We start from the raw sequence: 18283 nt of genomic DNA on the forward strand, positions 1-18283 counted from the left end.
AGTCAGCCCTGGGAAGAGCACAGCCTCAGTCACATGGCTCTCTGCAGCTGAGGTGATCTTTGAGAGCTGAGAGATCCTCCAGCAGTTGGGGCAACAAGTGCTTCCTTGGAGGAGAATCTGAGTGGCACATCGGTATACCTACCTCAAATGTATTCCTTTCCAGTCCTTTAAAAAAGTTTAGAGTATTTAAAACAAAGGACAAAAATATTGCACTGTAGAAATGGAATGTGCCATTAGGAGGAATATAATATGGTTAGTATGGGTTAACGTGACTGCTGTTTCTGAGAATTGAATGTGGCTGAGCTTCCTGGTAGGCAAAGCAAAAACTTTTTATTCTGGTAACATTCCCTGACGGAGAAAAATTTTCTTGGGGTTAAATTCTAAAAGAAGTTTCTTGGGGTGCCTGGGTGGCTCAGTTGGTGAAGTCCAATTTCGGCTCAGGTCATGATCTCATGATTCATGGGTTCCAGCCCCACATTGGTCTCTGTGCTGACAGCTCAGAGCCTGGAGCCTGCTTCAGATTCTGTGTGTCCCTCTCTCTGCCCCTCGCCTGCTCGCGCGCTCTCTCTCTCTCTCTCTCTCTCTCTCTCTCTCTCTCAAAAATAAACATTAAAAAAAATTTATGAAAGAAGTTTCTCAATTGGACACTTACTTGACTGATATAGTGTAGAATGTTCCCAGCAGATCAATAGCAAATGCTGATGCAGTTTTCATTTGTTCCTTGTAATGACTTTGCATGAATATAGAAGATATAATATACCTTCTATAGCTCAGTGAAGCCCTTCCACAATTGAGAGTAGGCAGAGTTATAGACTTGCAATCTTGTTTCCTCAAATAAAACTTTATCCTTTTTCTTTAAAATTTTTGCTTGGTAGTTTCTCATGTTAGGTGTCTGACCAGCCCATCTCTGACTCTGTAACCTGTACCTCAGTATATAGCTGGTACTCCATACTCACCTCAATGCACCCTGAGCTCCACCCCACAACTGCTTTTCAGACTCTTGACCTCTGGCCCCAATATCCATCTATGGCTCCAACTTAGTCGTTGGATCTCACACTTCTTAGGTCATGTTCTTCTGCTTCCCTCCGTACCTGAGATGGACTCCCAGCCCCAAGAGCCTCCTGTTTTCTATCACTCCAGGTAAAACCAGGCCTACCCAAGACTTGGCTTTCACTGCAGATTCTGCTTCCCCTTCGCTGAAGGGCTCCTGAAGTAGGTCCCAGATGTTGAGGCAGGAGAGCCGGGCTCCAGATAAGGATTTTTCAGAGAGGTGGCAGGGAAACCATAATTGCTTCTCTGAAGAGAAGGGGAGAGCCCTTGCCAGCCATGGCCCAGGCTGACCTCTGTTTTTCCGCTTTCTCTTCCTTTCTTTAACAGACACTCCTGATGCTCCTCTATAGCAGTAAGACAGCAGAGATGAATCAGACCAAGTTCTTACTCTAGTTGTGGGTAAAGAAATGCCAACAGACATTTGTCAATAGATGACAATTCAGTGTGGTAAGGGCCCTTGGAGCACTGAGAAGGGACACTTGTTGGTGGGTGTGGGGGTAGAGCAAAGTGAGAGATAACATATATGCCTGAAGATATGGCAGCTCCAAATATAAGGCGATCAACTTGTTTATGCAATAAGGGCACTCCAGATATTTTGTGGTTTTTTGCAGCTAAAATATAAACCTTCTTAGAGATGCATGATTCAAATGCCCAATATAACAGTTTAAGAAAGAGGAGGGGGAGGAGCAGGAAGGGAGAGAGTCCTAAGCAGGCTCTGCACTATCAGTGTGGAGCTTGACATGGGGTTTGAACTCATATACTGCGAGATCATGACCTCAGTTGAAATCAAGTTGGACAATTAACCTACTGAGCCACCCAGGTGCCCCTGTGTGTGTGTGTGTGTATGTATACATACATATATATATGTATGTATGTATACATATATGTATGTATATATATGTGTGTGTGTATATACACACACACATATAGTATTTTAAATCATGTATTATTTAAAATAGTATATTGATGTATGAATATTGATTTTTCCCACTCTTGCCTGTCCAGTAATAAATTTATGTTCAAACTCTTTATGAGTCCTTGATTTCTATGTAAGGTTCACCATTAGGGCCACTTTGACTCATCTAATATAATTTCTGAAAGCATATCACCTTCACTGCCTTCTCAGTTGAGAGCATTTTTGAAAAATCAGTTTTATTGAGGAATAACTTACATACTAAAAAACACATCCATTTTTTTAAGCGTAAAGTTGGGTGAGATTTGACGAACGGATGCCCTCCTGTAACCTCCACCTAATCAAGATATGGAACATTTCCATCACCCTGAAGTTTCTTGGTGCTTCTTTGTAGTCCATCTCCGCTGCCCCCATCTGGCAGTCACTAACCTACTTTCCATCACTAGAGTAGTGGTGCCCATTCTGGAATTTCACATACTTGGAATCAAGGAGTATGTACCCTTGGTCTCTGTTCAGCATGTTTTCGAGACTCATTCATGTTGTTGCAGAGAGAGTACTTTTCGGGTCAGTATGTTATGCTATTACTAGAAATTTTAATCTAAGCATCATTATCTTTCATATATAACATTAAAACAGGTTTCATTTCTCCCAGGGGTATATATTACTGCATAACTACTTAACTTTTATGGAAAATTTCAAATGGATCTAAGTGTAGACAGGACAGTATAGTGAGCTTCCTTGTGCCTATTGGCCACCTTCAATTATGAACTGATGGCCACTCTTGTTTCATGTCAAACTCCACCTACTAACCAACCCCTTCCATACTGACACAAATCTTAATTCTGTTATATGTATTTCAGTGGTTTTCTGAAACTGTTTTAAAAATATATATATATGATCTCTACCAAACCTAAAAAAAAATCAATACCGTATTGCTATTAAAGTGACCTTTGAGAGGCTTGTTTATACATAATACTTGGGATTGTGAGAAATAATTACTAAGTCTGTGGTAAATTTCTTTGCCTCTTTGTTTACTGATTTTGTCAGGGGACTACTTGTAATCGTCCAAAACTAGCTTGACTGAGGTCATTTCAGGGTAATGTGTTTTCTCCAAAAAGTGCTTTTTGGTTCAAAACAAGTTGAGAGAGCATCCCATTATATGAGGGATTCTGTAAAGACCAAAATGTAATAAGTAAACTCTTTTCTCAGAATACACGTTTTGTTTTGTTTTTTTTTTAAAGTTTTCTGAGGGGGAACTACCTATGTTCGGTGTATTTAGGAGAGGATTTCAGTTGGTAATTTACCAGGTGTGGAAGTGAGAGAAAGGAGTGAAGGATGGTGGCTCCACTAGACTCTGGTTGAGGGGGCAGAGTGGATGGAGGTGCCTTTCAGTAGGATGTGAAACAGCCCAGTGGCCGTGTAGTTGGTACTGAGCCGAGTTCCAGAAATTGGTAGATCTAATAGCCTGGGGACCTGGCCCGCAGCTCCACCATGGGTCTGGAGCTCAGGAAAGGGGTCTAGGCTGGAGACAGAGGTCTGGGAGTCATCACCCTCACATGCAAATGAAATTGGCCAGGCCAAGGAGACAGTCACAGCAGCCAGGCCTGGGGGGGTGGGGTGGGGGTGCGGTAACCAAGATGCAGCAGACTGGCGGAGACTGGAGTAAAACCAGGAGAGGGTGCCATTGTGGAAGCCAAAGAGAAGTGCTTGCAGAGGGGAGTGGGCACGTATTGTACAATTCCATTTGTGTGTGTGATGTCCAGAAAAAGACAAAGGTATAGCGCAAGTAGATTTAGTGGAGGCTGGAGGTGGGAGTGGGGATTAAGATTAACTCTTAAATGGGCACGAGGGATCTTACTGTTGAGGAGAATATGCTAAAACTGACTTATGGTGACAGCCATAACCTTCAGTAGGTACAAATGTTACACTTGAAACAGGTGGATATTTATGGTATGTAAAATATATTTCAGTAGGGCTACTAAATGCCACAAAAAGCTGAAGATACACGGTACAAGCCCATCTATCGATCACTCACTTGTTGGCGGTTGTGGTCGGAATGGAGGGAGGAATTGGGGGCAAGGTGGGACAGAAACTGGTTGCAGTGGGTGGGGAGTGATCTGGTGGTGTGGATGACTGGCTCCAGGCACTCATATGTGAAATGGAGAGAGAGATGGTGAGGGAGAGGGAGATGGCTGGGAGCTGGGAGCTTCCTTTTTTCTTTCAAACGTGACGTAAGTCCAGGGTGGATTTGATGGATGGAGGAGCTGCTGAGCAGCAAGCAAGCACCCAGATACCTGGCTTGCGTTCCACTTTGCCTACAGCTGGACTTGAGCATTCCAGAAGACCCTGACAGGAGGGGCTTTTTCGGACCTTACACATCGGGCCTCTGCTCCTGGACAAAGCCAGAAGTGTGAGGAGGGAACCAAATCTACTGGAGGAGTAAGTGAGGTGAGTTCTCTCCTGACTCCAGGCTCAAGTATTTCTCAGGGCCTTTCACAGCTGGCCCTCACTTACCTGTCCAGCCTCTTCCCTCATCCCCACTGGACAGGTCAGTTTCCCATCCTCTGGTTTGCTCTCCCAGGCCTGCCACCACTGAGGGAGCCCTTCACAATCATTCTTGACCAGGATTTAGTTGCCATGCACCTGCCCTCAGAAGACCTGTAGGAAGATCCCTGCTGGGAAAGGTAGGCACGAGTTGCTGCTGCCCATGAATAAAATCTTATGCCTGTGAGGCCTCCTGTCCCTAATTCCTAGTTATGGACTAAGATTTGTCCCCTGGTTGTGGCAGGTCCTGCTCCAGTCTCAAACCTCGGGCCCATGTTCTCATCACTCACCCCCAAGCCATAAAGTAGTGTACTGATCAGGTGTTGCAAGAGCCTCTGTTGCCATTTCTTATGTTCAATGCTTTAGCTACCTCTACACCACACGATTAAAAAAATACGTGGTTGTAATCTGCTCCAAAGCACTGGTGGTATATAACCTCCTTTATTCTTGGGGTGAATACTACCTCCCTCACTGACCGATGAAATGCGGGCTGCCAAGGAGGACCTCCAGGGTTCTCTGCAGTGGGCCAACACCAGCCCAGCCGCCAGCCCCAGGGAGCTGAGAGACCATCCAGGAGATGGCTCTCCTCCCAGAATATACCTGTGCATGCATGCTAGCAAGCTAGAGGGCCCAGGGCTAAGTGGCCAATTCTGACCACTGACCTTCTTCCTGCTCCATTTGGCCAGGAAAGCTCTCTCTTCACCCTAAATTCCAGACTTAACAGTAACCTAGTATAAAGAAAGGAACAATTTTTTAGGGACCCTACAAATGTGGGTACAGGAGCCCTGGGGAGTGGCCACAGACCACGCTTTTTCAATTAACCAATCAACACGAGGAGAAGCCTACAGCTGGGCCTCTGGGATCCAGTGTCCTAACTGGCTTAGTACCCTTAATTCCTGCCATCCTGACTGTAAGCTTACCCAGACAAGCAAACCCAGACAAGCTCCCTACTGCTTCTGGCCAATATGCTCAGAAAGCCTGTCTCCCAAATACATTCACTTTATCTTGCTCAATAAACAATACCTACCCTGGGCTCCAAATTCAGTTCTTGCACCCTCCCTTACTTCCTGGGCCCGCTTTTATCTTAGGATATGGACTTTGGCTCCCCTCTGACCCACACCCAAGGCAGCAAGACAGGTGCAGCCCCTTCCAGGCCCCACCCAACCCCTGGGGAGGGAGCCGCCAGTGCCAAGCTGAGCAATGAGAGCACATCCCACACAGAGCCGAGCCCTGCCCTCTCCCACCAACGCCCCCCACCCCAACTTTGCTCCAGTCAGGTCGGGGACCTTGTGTAACAAAGAGGCAGACACTAGGTTTCCGTTAAGTTGTAGGAATTTATTTTAAATAACCTACAGTTGATTAAAAGGGAATTCATGATAAAAATAGAAGATACTTGAGGAAAGATGTGGGAAATGGACTCTGCACACACGCTAAACTAACAATGCTTCTAAAACTAATGATTATAGCAAAAAATGTCTTCACATTAAAATTCTGCTTTTTATGGGTTTTTTTTCCATTTTTTACACAATTACAAAAGAAAAAATAAAAGCCCTAAATTCTTGATTATTTTTCCTTTTTTTGGACCAAATACTCATTTTCCTCTAAATTACTGACTTGTGGAACTTTTTACACAATAAAATCTTTCAAGTGAAAGATTGGGTTTAAAATGAAAAAGACGGATATCTGAAGGGTACAGAGAATGCTCAGAACAAAGAATGATGGGAAAATGGTTTCAGTCACTGATTATTTCATTATCCTTAGACTCACTCACCCCCTCATCCCTCCCCAACCCCAATCTACACGATCTTTAAGATCAAGAAAAAGGTTTAAATATTTTAAAATAATTAAAAAGAAATAAAAATTCACATTTAAAAAGGAACACTCAAGTCAGGAAATATTTTCCCATCATGCTTTTCTGTGAACAGGTGTCTGAACCAAAACACTGCCGATGTCACGACTGCTTCAAGTTTAATGAAAATTGATTCCCATGACAATAGATAGTGACAATTCTCACTAACAGGTGCGCTGGGTTTTTGTTCTACTTAATTTTAAATTCCTGAAATGGGGGAGGGGGAAGGGCGTTTAGGAATTCATTTCTATTAAAATATAGAAGTTATTGCAAAACCCTAACTGTAAAAACGCACCAATATAATCGGACTTCGTATACAGTAGCTAAGAGAATCCAAATGCTTCAGTGAAACAGTGAATTTGCCTGGCAGAACTCTGACAAATTCCCATCCACTTGCTCTCTTGAAAATAAAAACAAAATTCAAAACAAATCATACAGCTAGAATTTTGATATCTGAAATATTTTTAAATAAGTTGTCCATAGGACAACTGGCTCAGCTCTCCCTTATAATATCTCCAGGTTTATCTTTTCGCAAAGATGTTCGTTTGTTAAGACTCGCCGCCTCTCTCCCTCAGCTGTGAGGGTAAGCAAGGCTCACAGTTTATCCACCTTCCCCAAACCACACTGTTCCTTTTCACAGAACCCTGCCCGCCCCTCGAGACTGGCTAGAACTCGTAGTCCTCATCAGCCATGTCGATGGCCCACGCAAACTTCTCCCGCTGGGTTTTGTTGTAAATTTTCTCAATTGGGACCCCCCACTTCTTGCACCTGTACACAAAGGAGAAAAAGGGGGATTAGTGTCTCAGGGAGCAACAGCCCAGACCCAGGGCAGGGACCTGAATATGCTTGCTTCGTGTCCATCTGCTGAGAATGAATTTTAAGAACATGCCAAACATATTCTAACAGTATCATGTGCTCGTGACCTCTAAAGTAGATGCTACTACAGATGTACTAATGAAAAAAACCTAATGCAGGGAGTTGAGTAATTTGCTTACCCTGTCATGCAGCTAGTGAGATGGAGCTAAAAAGTGAACCCAAGCTGTCTGGCTCTGGTGTCCATGCTCTCAACCACAATGCATACTGCCCCTCAATCTAACTCAACCTCTAGCACCCAACAGGGCCAAAGAGCAAAAAGGGTACAAGAGCCGGGTGGAACCCCTGACCCATAGGAGCAGGTCAGGCTCAGAAAAATGCACATTAATTAATAAGCATCTTCCAAAAAATAAATAAATAAAACTCACTTATTTTGGATGTCATTTTATGACTGTGTGGGGTTAAAAGGGGACACAAGCAATAGAGAATTTATCTTTGTTATAAGCTCCCTCTAACTCTTTCTGTACGTTGCTCAGATCTGCAGTCTTTTTTTTTCTGCTTGTTCCTTTCTTCCTTTACTTGTAAAAAAAATTTATCGAAAAGTTTTGTTCAAGTGTAGATAGATGGGCTCCTTTTAGATTTTTCCTTTAATAAGGGCCAAGAGTTCCTATTCTTGTCCTAAAGTTCCATAGGGGTAGAGGCTGCAACTGTCTTTTAAAAACAGACAAAAACACGCTCCAAGGCAGTATAACAACATTACTGACCATTTAGGGCCACTGAAGATGTTCTAGTGCAGTTGCAGTGTGCGTAGTAGAAAGGCAAGGATTTCCCAAAGGACTTCCAAGTATGAGGTGAAGGGATGGCATGGGAAGACCAACAGTGCTCTTGAACCCTCCACTACATTCTCAAGCCAGCAGCAGGACCCCAAGAAGGGCCCAAAGATTACTTACCAAGCCACTGTAATCCTTGGGTCCAGATAATTGAGTTTGGAGGTTCCCAAAGCAATTTGTTTATTTTCTTCTCGGTCTGTGGCCTGAACTTCGAGCTTCATTAACTGCTCCTCCAGTCTTTGCACAGCCTTCTTCTTTGACTCTACCACCCTGGAAGAATGGAAGTCATCAAGAACCAGGCCTAGCTTCTGGACAAAAACACTGCAACCCCACCCGGCCATGCAGGGGCAGCAAAAGCAGGAAAACCCTAAATACATACAGAGATTTCCAAAAGATACCACTCAGAAACTCTAGAAAAGCTGGGGCCCCTGGGCCTCTGATATTACCCCTGCTTTTCTCTCAACCAGTCCCCAGCTCTGCATAACAACCAGGTACATACTTCTTGGTCTTTGCATCCTTTAGGACCTTGGCATCAGCCTTAGCACTTTTCAAGTCTCTCCGGGCATCTGCTAGTTGTTCCTTCTTGGCATCAATCTAGGTGGGGAAGAACAGTAAGGTTTAAAAATAAAATCAGCCCGGAGAGAAAAGAGCTCCATCAGACATGAAACCTAGAAGCTGTCTCCACCAGGCAGGCTGCCTATGTCAGTGGCATGCCACATAAACCTCCCCCCTCTCCCAGGGTGGCTTCATGAAGGCACAGATTAGATGCACAGTGACTGCTGAATGCAAATGCTATTTCATCATTTATGTTCTTCAGTGACCCTTCAAGAAATCAGTGATCCTTCTATAGGCAGTGACCCAGGGCCTGTCCCCTTAATGCAAAAGCTCAGGTTACACAACCTGCCAGGACTGGGAATGTGAGTGCCAATCTTTCAATCACATAAGGCTTTAGTTTTAGACACCTGGGAGGAGGGCTACAGATGAAAACTGTTTACTAAATGGATCCTGTGTCAGGTTATATAGCCTTCCTTCTACAAATACTGCAGGAGATAACTCTTTATGAAGCTGAGACAGGATCCTTGCATCTACTGAACCCAGCTCATTCCTCAGATTCTGCCAGCACTCTGGGAAGGAGCTGCCAGCTTCTCAGGAAAAAAGGATGCACTGGAGAGAATACCCAAGGGAACCCAGGAAGCTAAACAGCTCAGCCAGTCGGCTGAAACCTATATATGGCACAGCCTGGCTTTGGCCTTCTGTATTTTAAATGAAAGGGAGCTGAGACTGGAAGGAAATTAAAGCAGTTATCACTCAAAAACAGAGGTCTGAAAACATTTTTAGCTATGGAGCTCTTTTTTCCAAATAAAATCTCATGGAATCCCAGTTTATAAAGGATGAAACAAGCAATTCCAGCCTTTCTTGCTTATAGAACCCTTGGAGGGCCTCTGGAAAACCTAAGTTCTTAGTTCTTGCTTAAGGACAGCAGCAGGCAACACCAGGAAACTAGAGCCCAAACCAGGGAGCTCATGCTGCTGGGGGCAGAACCTCAGATGTGCTCTTACCTTTCCTAACCTACAAGGTCAAGGGAACCTCTGCAGAGTAAATAAATACTTGCCTGATTCAACACAGTCTGGGCTGTTGCTCTCAGCCTAGAATTGTCTGTTAAATATACACATATAGCCCAAGTTTGGAAACAGAGGCCACCATTGTGAGAGAATCATTAAATGTATTTTACTATGAATGGCTTACTTCCAACATCCATGTTGTCCAAAGTCAAGCTGAAGGAACTGATTCTATACACAAAAGCATCAGACACCACTAGCTAGATTCTTTTTGGGCTAGAAATTTAACAGACCACAATCTTTTAACCATTTCCGTGGATGCTAAATTGGCAGGCTGTTTCAAATTCTCTCAAAGCATCAAAGACTCCATTGATTCACTTGGCAAACAGGGGCGTGTGTTTGCTTTGTGGGCACACAGGAGAGGGTTCCTGGGCTTGGAGGGCTCGTCTGGCAGGCGGCCCTGGGCTGCCCAAACAGTGGTTCCAGAGTAAGATCAACAAAATACCTCCTCATGCTCCAGGGGGATGGGTAGCTTGAATTGGGTAAACAGCACCTGAATATTCATGCTTTTATTTCTGGCTTGGAACAACAACATGGGGAGAGTAGATGATTCCACATGACCACCATTTAACAGAGTGGCAGCGAACAGGAGCTGCTAGGATGGGTGGCCTATAGGGTTCTTTGCCTGCCAACCATATATTCTAAGGATTTGAGAGGTCTAGGGGTATATATTCATTTACTGTACATATGTGCATCCCTCTAGCAAAACCAGATGGCACCTGTAGCATGAACTGTAGGTTGTGGGTATCTTTTGACCCAGACATACTACTACCGGGTATTTATCTTGAAGAAATTTCAACAGGAGGAAAATATATGGACCTGAAAATGTGTATGGAGCCTCACTTTATAGCAGTCATTTTTAGTTTTTATTTTAAACTTATTTATTTATTTAAGAGAGAGAGAGAGAGAGAGAGAGAGAGAGAGAGAGAGACAGAGACAACAAGCAGGGGAGGAGCAGAGATAAGAGAGAGACAGAGGATCCAAAGTGGGCTCTGTGCCGACATCAGAGAGCCCAGTGTGGGGCTCAAGCTCACGAACCATGAGATCATAACCTGAGCCAAAGTTGGACACTTAGTCAACTGAGCCACCCAGGCACCCCTATAACAAGTCATGTTTAAACTCCACCTGTCCTAGTACAGAATTCTGTAAATGTGGATGGAAAAGAATTACATCTGTAATTTCACTAACCTCTGTTTGAAATTCATCATTTCGTCTTCAATTATGAATGTGGGCAACAAACCATAGTACTATCAGTAGTACCTATGATACATTCGCCACCAATATAATACAGATATTTCCGGATCATTAAAATTGTTGCAGAAATCTTAAGTATTGTTTATGTATTCTTTACTATCCTTGAAATTTAGTGATTATTAGACCCACCTTCAGATCTTACTTAATAAGTTAATAAGGAAGCACATCACAGACTTTAAAATATACTTGGTAAGTGTATTTCAGGATAATTGGTCCTTTGTGACAACCCTATGTGTCTGTTCTAGAGTGAAATACCTGCCAGTTCTCACTGAGAGTTAGTACGTTGGAATGGATTAGTTACGTAGCCATCGCTAACACAGAAATGCTCACCACCGAAGTGTTTAGTGCCTTGTGGCTTGAAAGCGCAGTACCAGACAGAGTCAGAAGGAAGAAAAGCACATGGAAGAGGAATAGCATCTACTTGTTTGCATGTCTCTCTCCCTCTAGGGCAGCAACTCTGGCACACAGCCAGAATTCAACAGATGTTTGATGATGAGCTACATAAAAATATGAGTCATGTGGAATGTGTAAAAATAAAAATAGTTGTGCTAGGATTAGGGGGAAATAAAATATCATTGTTCATCATCTTTTTAATTTGAAGCAATCTAATTTAGAAACAGTTGTATTTCTGGACTGTGGCAAGGAATGGTGAAGACCATCTTTATATCCATTATTCTCATGTATAATAAGGACAATAATATTTCAAAAGAGGGCACACATCAAACTCAGCTTTTCAAAATAGGAAGAGTGGCCAGTGCAGGAGTTCTGTCCACAGAATACAGACTTTATATAAAAAAAAAAAAAAAAAAAAAAAAAAAAATTTTAATGTCTATTTTTGAAAGAGAGCAGGTGAGTGCACACGCGCACGTGAGCCTAGCAGGGGAAGGGCAGAGAGGGGGGAGACACAGAATCTGAAGCAGGCTACAAGCTCTGAGCTGTCAGCACAGAGCCCGACACAGGACTCAAACCCACGAACCGCAAGATCATGACCTGAGCCGAAGTTGGAAATAGACTTTCTGAACAATGACTACCTGATACTCAGTTATCTTCATCAGGGATAACTCCTATCCTATTTCCATTTGTTTATCTTTAGCATGGATGTATCTTCCAGAACAGACCTAGAACTGGCCTTCTCATATCCCAGCCCAGAAGGCCTCTTATTTGCAGATCATCTATCCACAGCAGATGTGGCTCCCTTCATTTTGCGACCACACCATCCAGATCCACATTACCTTAGACTGCAAGTTCATCATGGACTTCTCAAAAGTTTTGGGTGGTGCCCTCTGATGGTTACAAAGAATTGCAACAGCTCGGTTGGCACGGTTGTAAGACAAGATCTTTGCTGGGATGTTCTCATCAGCTGTGAAGAAAGAAACATGACAATAAAAGAGTTAATTTGTATATCTGAGGAGAATACACCATATGGCTTCCCCAGCACTTCCTCATGATTCTGCCAGCCCTCATCTCACTAAGATGATCAAGTTCTCCTGAGACACAAGGTCAAAACTGAGAGTCAAGTCATCAGCTTCTCTGAAAGGCCACCCCCTGTCCCCCAATGTAGTCTGAAGAAAATGTAGAATTGAACAGAAAAGGTCTGTAGAGGAGGACAAGACAAAAGGATCACAAGCTTTATGTTTTAAAATCATAAGTCGGTATCTGTTTTACAAAGAAAAATTCAAAGTGTCATTGGAGGAATATTTTACTTATGTCACATGGCATCCTTTGTCCCACTCCAAAATACTGACCCTCAAAATACCCTCTTTGGATTTTCTGGCTTTTATATTCTAAAGCCATTTGACATAGAGGACAGAGGAAATTTAGCAGTGGCTGGGCTCTAGAAAAAGAAGTTTGTGGATGTTGGTCATACCTCCTGCACCTAGTTTTTAGGAGAATACTATCAACTCTTAAGGGGGTAAAAATGGCAGAAACTTCAGGGGAAGGATGTGCTTTCCTTTTACAAAATAACATGACACCTTTGTTCTCTCCAATTTAACCAAACATTATAGCACTTTCATCCTATTACCTTTATTAACATACATATAAAATATAAAATGCAGGCATTTTCAGAACAAATAAAAGCTCCTGTCAGCATTCCATGAAAATAAATCTTGACGTTGGGGTAGGAAAGGTGAAATAGCACTGACCTTCTGTTTATACAACTAAGCCTCAGCTCTCTATTAGAGATACGGAAGGAAAAGTTTCCAGTCACAAAGTTAGGGAGAAAAAGCAAAACCGATCCAGGACTTAAGCTAGCTGAGCAAGGGCAATGGACGTACAAATAAGGGTACAGGCCTGTTTGGCCAAACAATACTTACGGGCTGTGAGTTCTTTCAACTGTTGCTGTAGCGTGATGGAGGCATTATATGTACGGAACACCTTGGCTGTCAAGCCCTCCATGAGATCCTGAAGATGCTTATTCAGGATACCAGTCTGGAGGAGACAAGGCACAGAGTATATTGGGATTTAGGTAAAAGCCCTACCACTCTGCCCCTTCTGACAAGCAAGCCCTAGGACATTTATGCCAGTGCAATCTCAACTCTGCCAAGTTTACTGCCTTGCCAGTGAGAAGTTAGAAAAAAAAAGGAGAAAAGAATTCCAAATTACAGGCTTGCATGATACCTCCCTATGAAGTACTTTAATCTTAAGCAGGCCAATAAAACAAATGTGTCCTTCCCTATTAAGACCTTCCATGATAAGCTATCAGGGAGAGGGCTTTGGTCTCCAGCAGAGGTGGCTGGGCATCCAGCAAGAGAAGACTCTGTTAAGAGCCAGAAGAGGATAAAAGGCAGGGTTTGTCTACCTGTCTCAGGACTTTGGTCGTGAATTCACTATGTGCCTGAGGGAGGAAGTGTGTCTAGGATAGGATGGCACAGGACAGACTAAAGGGAGAGTCCAAGCCACCCCTGGGCAAACCTCTCCTTTAGGAGCTCGAGTGGCTCTGGCTGGGCCCCTCCTCCAACCCACTGCACTCTGTCCACTCACATTGAGTCTATCAAAAAGATCATCCTCAGGCTGTTTGTTCTCCATAAATAGCTGTAAGTTCTTAAAAACCTAAAAGAAATAGAAGAACCTATTATTTGAAAAGCCTTTACTTTGGAAATAATTGCAAACGTACAAAAACTTGGAAAACAAAAAAGCACAAGGAACACTGACATCCTTTACCAGATTCACCCATTATTACCATTTTACACATCATTTGCCACTCACATAGTACACATGTCTGCCCCATTTCTCTGTGTGTGTATATATACATGTTCATTGTTTGTTCTGAACCATTTATGGGTACTTGTATTATAATCCTTTACCCTTAAATACCTCAAGGTATTTCCAAGAATTTTCTAAGGATAGAGATACTGCCTTACATATGCACACTACTCATCAACTTTATAAATCTGCATGAGGACATACTTTAGTGGTCCAGTTTGGTCAGCTGACCTAGTGATGTCCTCTACCTCCCCAGTATGGAACCCAATCTAAGGTAAGGTATTATATTTGTCATGTCTCTTTAGCCTCATTTAATACGGACCACTGCCACAGCCAGCAAAGCCCAATTACCTGATTAGACATCAGGCTGTTAAAGGACTGGATTATGGGGGCCCTGCAGCACCGTCTGCAGCTGTGGGCTCAGAGGTTTGAGGATAACAGGCTACTGCTTTGCTCAGTCAGGAGTTGGGGAGAGGCTGAGCAAAGCTACAAAAGTGACAAATGTGCAACATGACCAGGGGATACTAAAACATGGTTGAATCATTACAACATGGTGAGTTAAATCTTATGCTGAAATTTGTCATAAGGGCCCACTCTCTACAGCATGCTCTGTTGAATACTACTACAGGATGTGGCCCCCTAATCCCAGAAAGGTAGCATGGAGCAGAGGAGGTGAGGGACAGGGACTAAAAGGAGGTACACAGGACAACCAACAACACCTCTCCCCTCCCTTTCAAATCATTTTCTTCTAGTGCTGAGCAAAATGCAGAGCATACAAAAAGCACTCAGTAACTGTTGAATGACTGAATGGAAGAAAGAAAAAACAGGCAAGGGAGCACAGGCCACAGGAACTTACTCGTTTCTCAACAGGTACTTTGTTATAATATCTGATTGAATCTTTCCCAAGGAAGTCAAACTCTACCACGTATTCCTGACCATCCAACTCTGGGTGCAGATTGATATGCTCCACACGAAGTGAACAGCAACCCACAGTGTCTGCTGTTTCTCCTTCTTCCTTCTCATTGCCTGCTCTCAGAGCAAGCTGTCCAGGGAGGAGGGAAAAATGAGAACAAATGAAAATACTTCAATCTCACAGGATCTACAAGAAACCCAAATAAGTCTCCCAATTCTCTTTGGGACAGAGCATCAGTCTGCAAGGCCTGGGAATTCTGGATTCTACACTAGTGCTTCTTCTTCAAATAAAATGAAGTACAGAGAATCAAAATAGTATTATCCTTTCTCAGAAAACCAAGCTTCTCTTTATTCTGTTCTCTCAAATGGGGATGGAGGAAAGAACCTCTTTCTTTCCTTTTTTCTTTCTTTCTTTCTTTCTTTCTTTCTTTCTTTCTTTCTTTCTTTCTCTCTCTCTCTCTCTCTCTCTCTCTCTCTCTCTCTCTCTCTCTCTCTCTCTCTCCTTCCTTCCTTCCTTCCTTCCTTCCTCCCTCCCTCCCTTCCTCCCTTTCTTTCTTTTTTTAAACAAAGCAGGGGCACCTGGGTGGCTCAGTCTGTTAAGTATCCAACTTCGGCTCAAGTTATAATCTCATAGTTCGTGGGTTCAAGCCGAGTCAGGCTCTGTGCTAACAGCTCAGAGCCTGGAGCCTGCTTCAGATTCCATGTCTCCCTCTCTGTTCCTCCCCTGCTTGAGTTCTCGCTCAAAAATAAATATTTTTAAAAAAAAGAAAAGAAAAAGAGTGGCTCTCTCAGCATTTTTTACTTAAAGAGATATATTTCAGTTTATAAAAAAGTAATAATAATAAAACAAAGCAGCATTCCTATTCTGGGCAATCAGACTCAACATGCGAGTCTCTTAATTTTGCTTATTTTTTAGATAACTCAGAATTTGAGCTAATCAGCACTAAAATCTTCTAAAAGATACTGACAAACTGACCTCCCTCACGGTCTTTCAGGGGTGCCTGGGTGGCTCGGATGGTTAAAGCTTCAGACTCTTGGGTTTCAGATCAGGTCATGATCTCATGGTTCATGAGTTCAAGCCCCATGTCGGGCTCTGCATTGACAGTGCAGAACCTATTTGGGATTCTCTCTCTCTCTCAAAATAAATAAACTTAATAAAAAAAAATTTTTTAAAACACAGTCTTTCAAACTGTAGTTGTGATACATTAGTGGTTTAACCAGTTTTAAGGATTATAACCACCCTTTTTAAAAACAAGAAACAGAATTTAAAATGTCAGAATTCACTCCTTGTAGAAAGCTAAACATTGTTTTGTGCAACTTTTGTTTCAGTTATACACAAACACCTATATATATATGTATACATATATACATATATATATACGTATACATATATATATACACATATATACATATATATATACGTATACATATATATATATATCTATGTGTTGGGTCTGTGATGTAAAATAAAATTTTTTGGTAGCTTATAGTCAAAAAGAATTTGAAAATGTCACAGTATTTCTGGCAGATTCAGATAGCAGTAGACTCTGAACGCCTCTCTCTCCACTTCTACCTTCCTTACTCAACCAGAGGTTGGTGCTTCTCCAGTACTTAGCACAGGGCCTGGAGGAGTAAACAAGCTCCACATCTTTGATAAGCTGAACATGTTAAGCAATGTGACAGGACGATGCTCACCTTGTCGATGAAGTACAGGGCTACAGCTCTCTGCCGAACTTTCATCTCTTTGGACTTCCAGTCTTCTCGATACTGGTTCCGGATCTTGTCCACACACTTCTTAAGCCGCCGAGCGGTCTCATATTTCTGCCAATCTTTCTCACCCTGCAGAGACCCAACCCCAAAGGTGGATTGCTTAGGAATGGTGGAGTAAAAACAGACTTTGAACACCCAAGTTCAGAGCTGTGAACCAAAGAAAAGAAGCCTGAGCTTAAGCAAGGTAGAAAAAGAGTACTGAAGAGAAACTATAAAGCATTTAACCTGATGAGAACTCATGCTGTCCTGTTTCACTGTCAAGCACACATACGACTCCTAATTGCTAAATTGTTTATGTTCTTGGGAAAAGCCCACATGGCACATCCCCAAAACGGACTTCTGTCAACACAAAGGGTATAAACATCCCCATTCCCACATCAGCATCATGGCTCTCTCTGCTCCTGAATCTGTGAACCAATAGCAGTTTTCTGCTAAGACCGAATTTCATTACATTCAAGACAACCATGCACAATTTGATGGAAGTGTCAAGGAAATAGAGCCAAAGATTACAACTTGTAATTACTAAGGAACACAATGACTTCCAGGAACAGCTGTAATCATTCACCATTTTCTAACTTCTGCTTTTTTTTTTCCCAATATATGAAATTTATTGTCAAATTGGTTTCCATACAACACCCAGTGCTCATCCCAAAAGGTGCCCTCCTCAATACCCACCACCCACCCTTCCCTCCCTCCCACCCATCAACCCTAACTTCTGCTTTTAAAAGTATTCTTGATTAGATTGAGGAAAGCAATGTTACTAGGAAGACTTTTCTTTTTTTAAACATTAGAGCTTTTGATATAAAATTTTAAGATGGATTTTAAAACCAATGAAATGTTTTTGAAAGAGAGTGAAAAGATGGTCTCTACCCAACAGTGACAGGAGATTAGTCCTGCTGCCACGCTGAAAGGAAATTCACAAGCAAGGGCTGATACTAATGTCAAGTGAGAAAGGTAAGAAAGGGGGAAAAAAAAAAATCCAAGGACTCCCAAGAGAGTCAGGGAGTATTCTAAGGTCTAAAACAGATTATATGACATGAATACAGGGATGGAATTCAAGAACCCAAGAATCTCTGCAATTAATTCCCCCACCTATGAGAGAGAGGGACATCGTGATTTTTACCCACATAAGCCTAGTTCCCGCCTATGCCATGGGACACATGGTCCTTGAAGTGTTCAGAACTGTGGTCAAAGTAACTAGCCTTCTGAGCATGCAGGAAAGTTGGCTAAGTGAAAGCAAGAAAGATCTACTTCTAGCTCCACCAGCGCCCCGAACTGCAAGCTCACCCAGCTGCACTAAGGGTTCATCACTCTGCCACAAATGTATGCGGCCAAGTTGTTTGTAAGTGAACTACTTGTTGTGGGTGGGTGATTTAGCAGTTGTTGATACAATACAGAAGAAATATCAAAGTTCTATTTCCTGACAATGGCAAGCTGAAAATTTCTCACTGGTTTTTCCAAGTATGTACTAACATTTAACAGGGTGAAGAAAAGGTGTGATACAGCTGTCCTCATATACAAGTAA

The 18283-nt window shown here is 42.7% G+C and overlaps 1 protein-coding gene across 1 annotated transcript in view; it reads right to left on the bottom strand.

Annotated features, from left to right (window-relative positions):
* Nucleotides 1-5821: 5821 nt before the first annotated feature.
* TOP1 (DNA topoisomerase I) overlaps nucleotides 5822-18283 on the bottom strand; it is a 43266-nt gene continuing 30804 nt past the window's right edge. The window contains exons 8-15 of the mRNA XM_030309594.1: nucleotides 16684-16827; nucleotides 14933-15118; nucleotides 13855-13923; nucleotides 13188-13302; nucleotides 12105-12232; nucleotides 8499-8593; nucleotides 8120-8269; nucleotides 5822-7124 (exon numbers count right to left, since the gene is read on the bottom strand). Of these exons, the coding sequence (XP_030165454.1) occupies nucleotides 7022-7124; nucleotides 8120-8269; nucleotides 8499-8593; nucleotides 12105-12232; nucleotides 13188-13302; nucleotides 13855-13923; nucleotides 14933-15118; nucleotides 16684-16827 (990 nt within the window). The 3' untranslated portion in view covers nucleotides 5822-7021. The remainder of the gene's footprint in view (nucleotides 7125-8119; nucleotides 8270-8498; nucleotides 8594-12104; nucleotides 12233-13187; nucleotides 13303-13854; nucleotides 13924-14932; nucleotides 15119-16683; nucleotides 16828-18283) is intronic.

The sequence above is a fragment of the Lynx canadensis genome, chromosome A3 (genome assembly GCF_007474595.2).
Source record: "Lynx canadensis isolate LIC74 chromosome A3, mLynCan4.pri.v2, whole genome shotgun sequence".
Classification (NCBI taxonomy): domain Eukaryota; kingdom Metazoa; phylum Chordata; class Mammalia; order Carnivora; family Felidae; genus Lynx; species Lynx canadensis.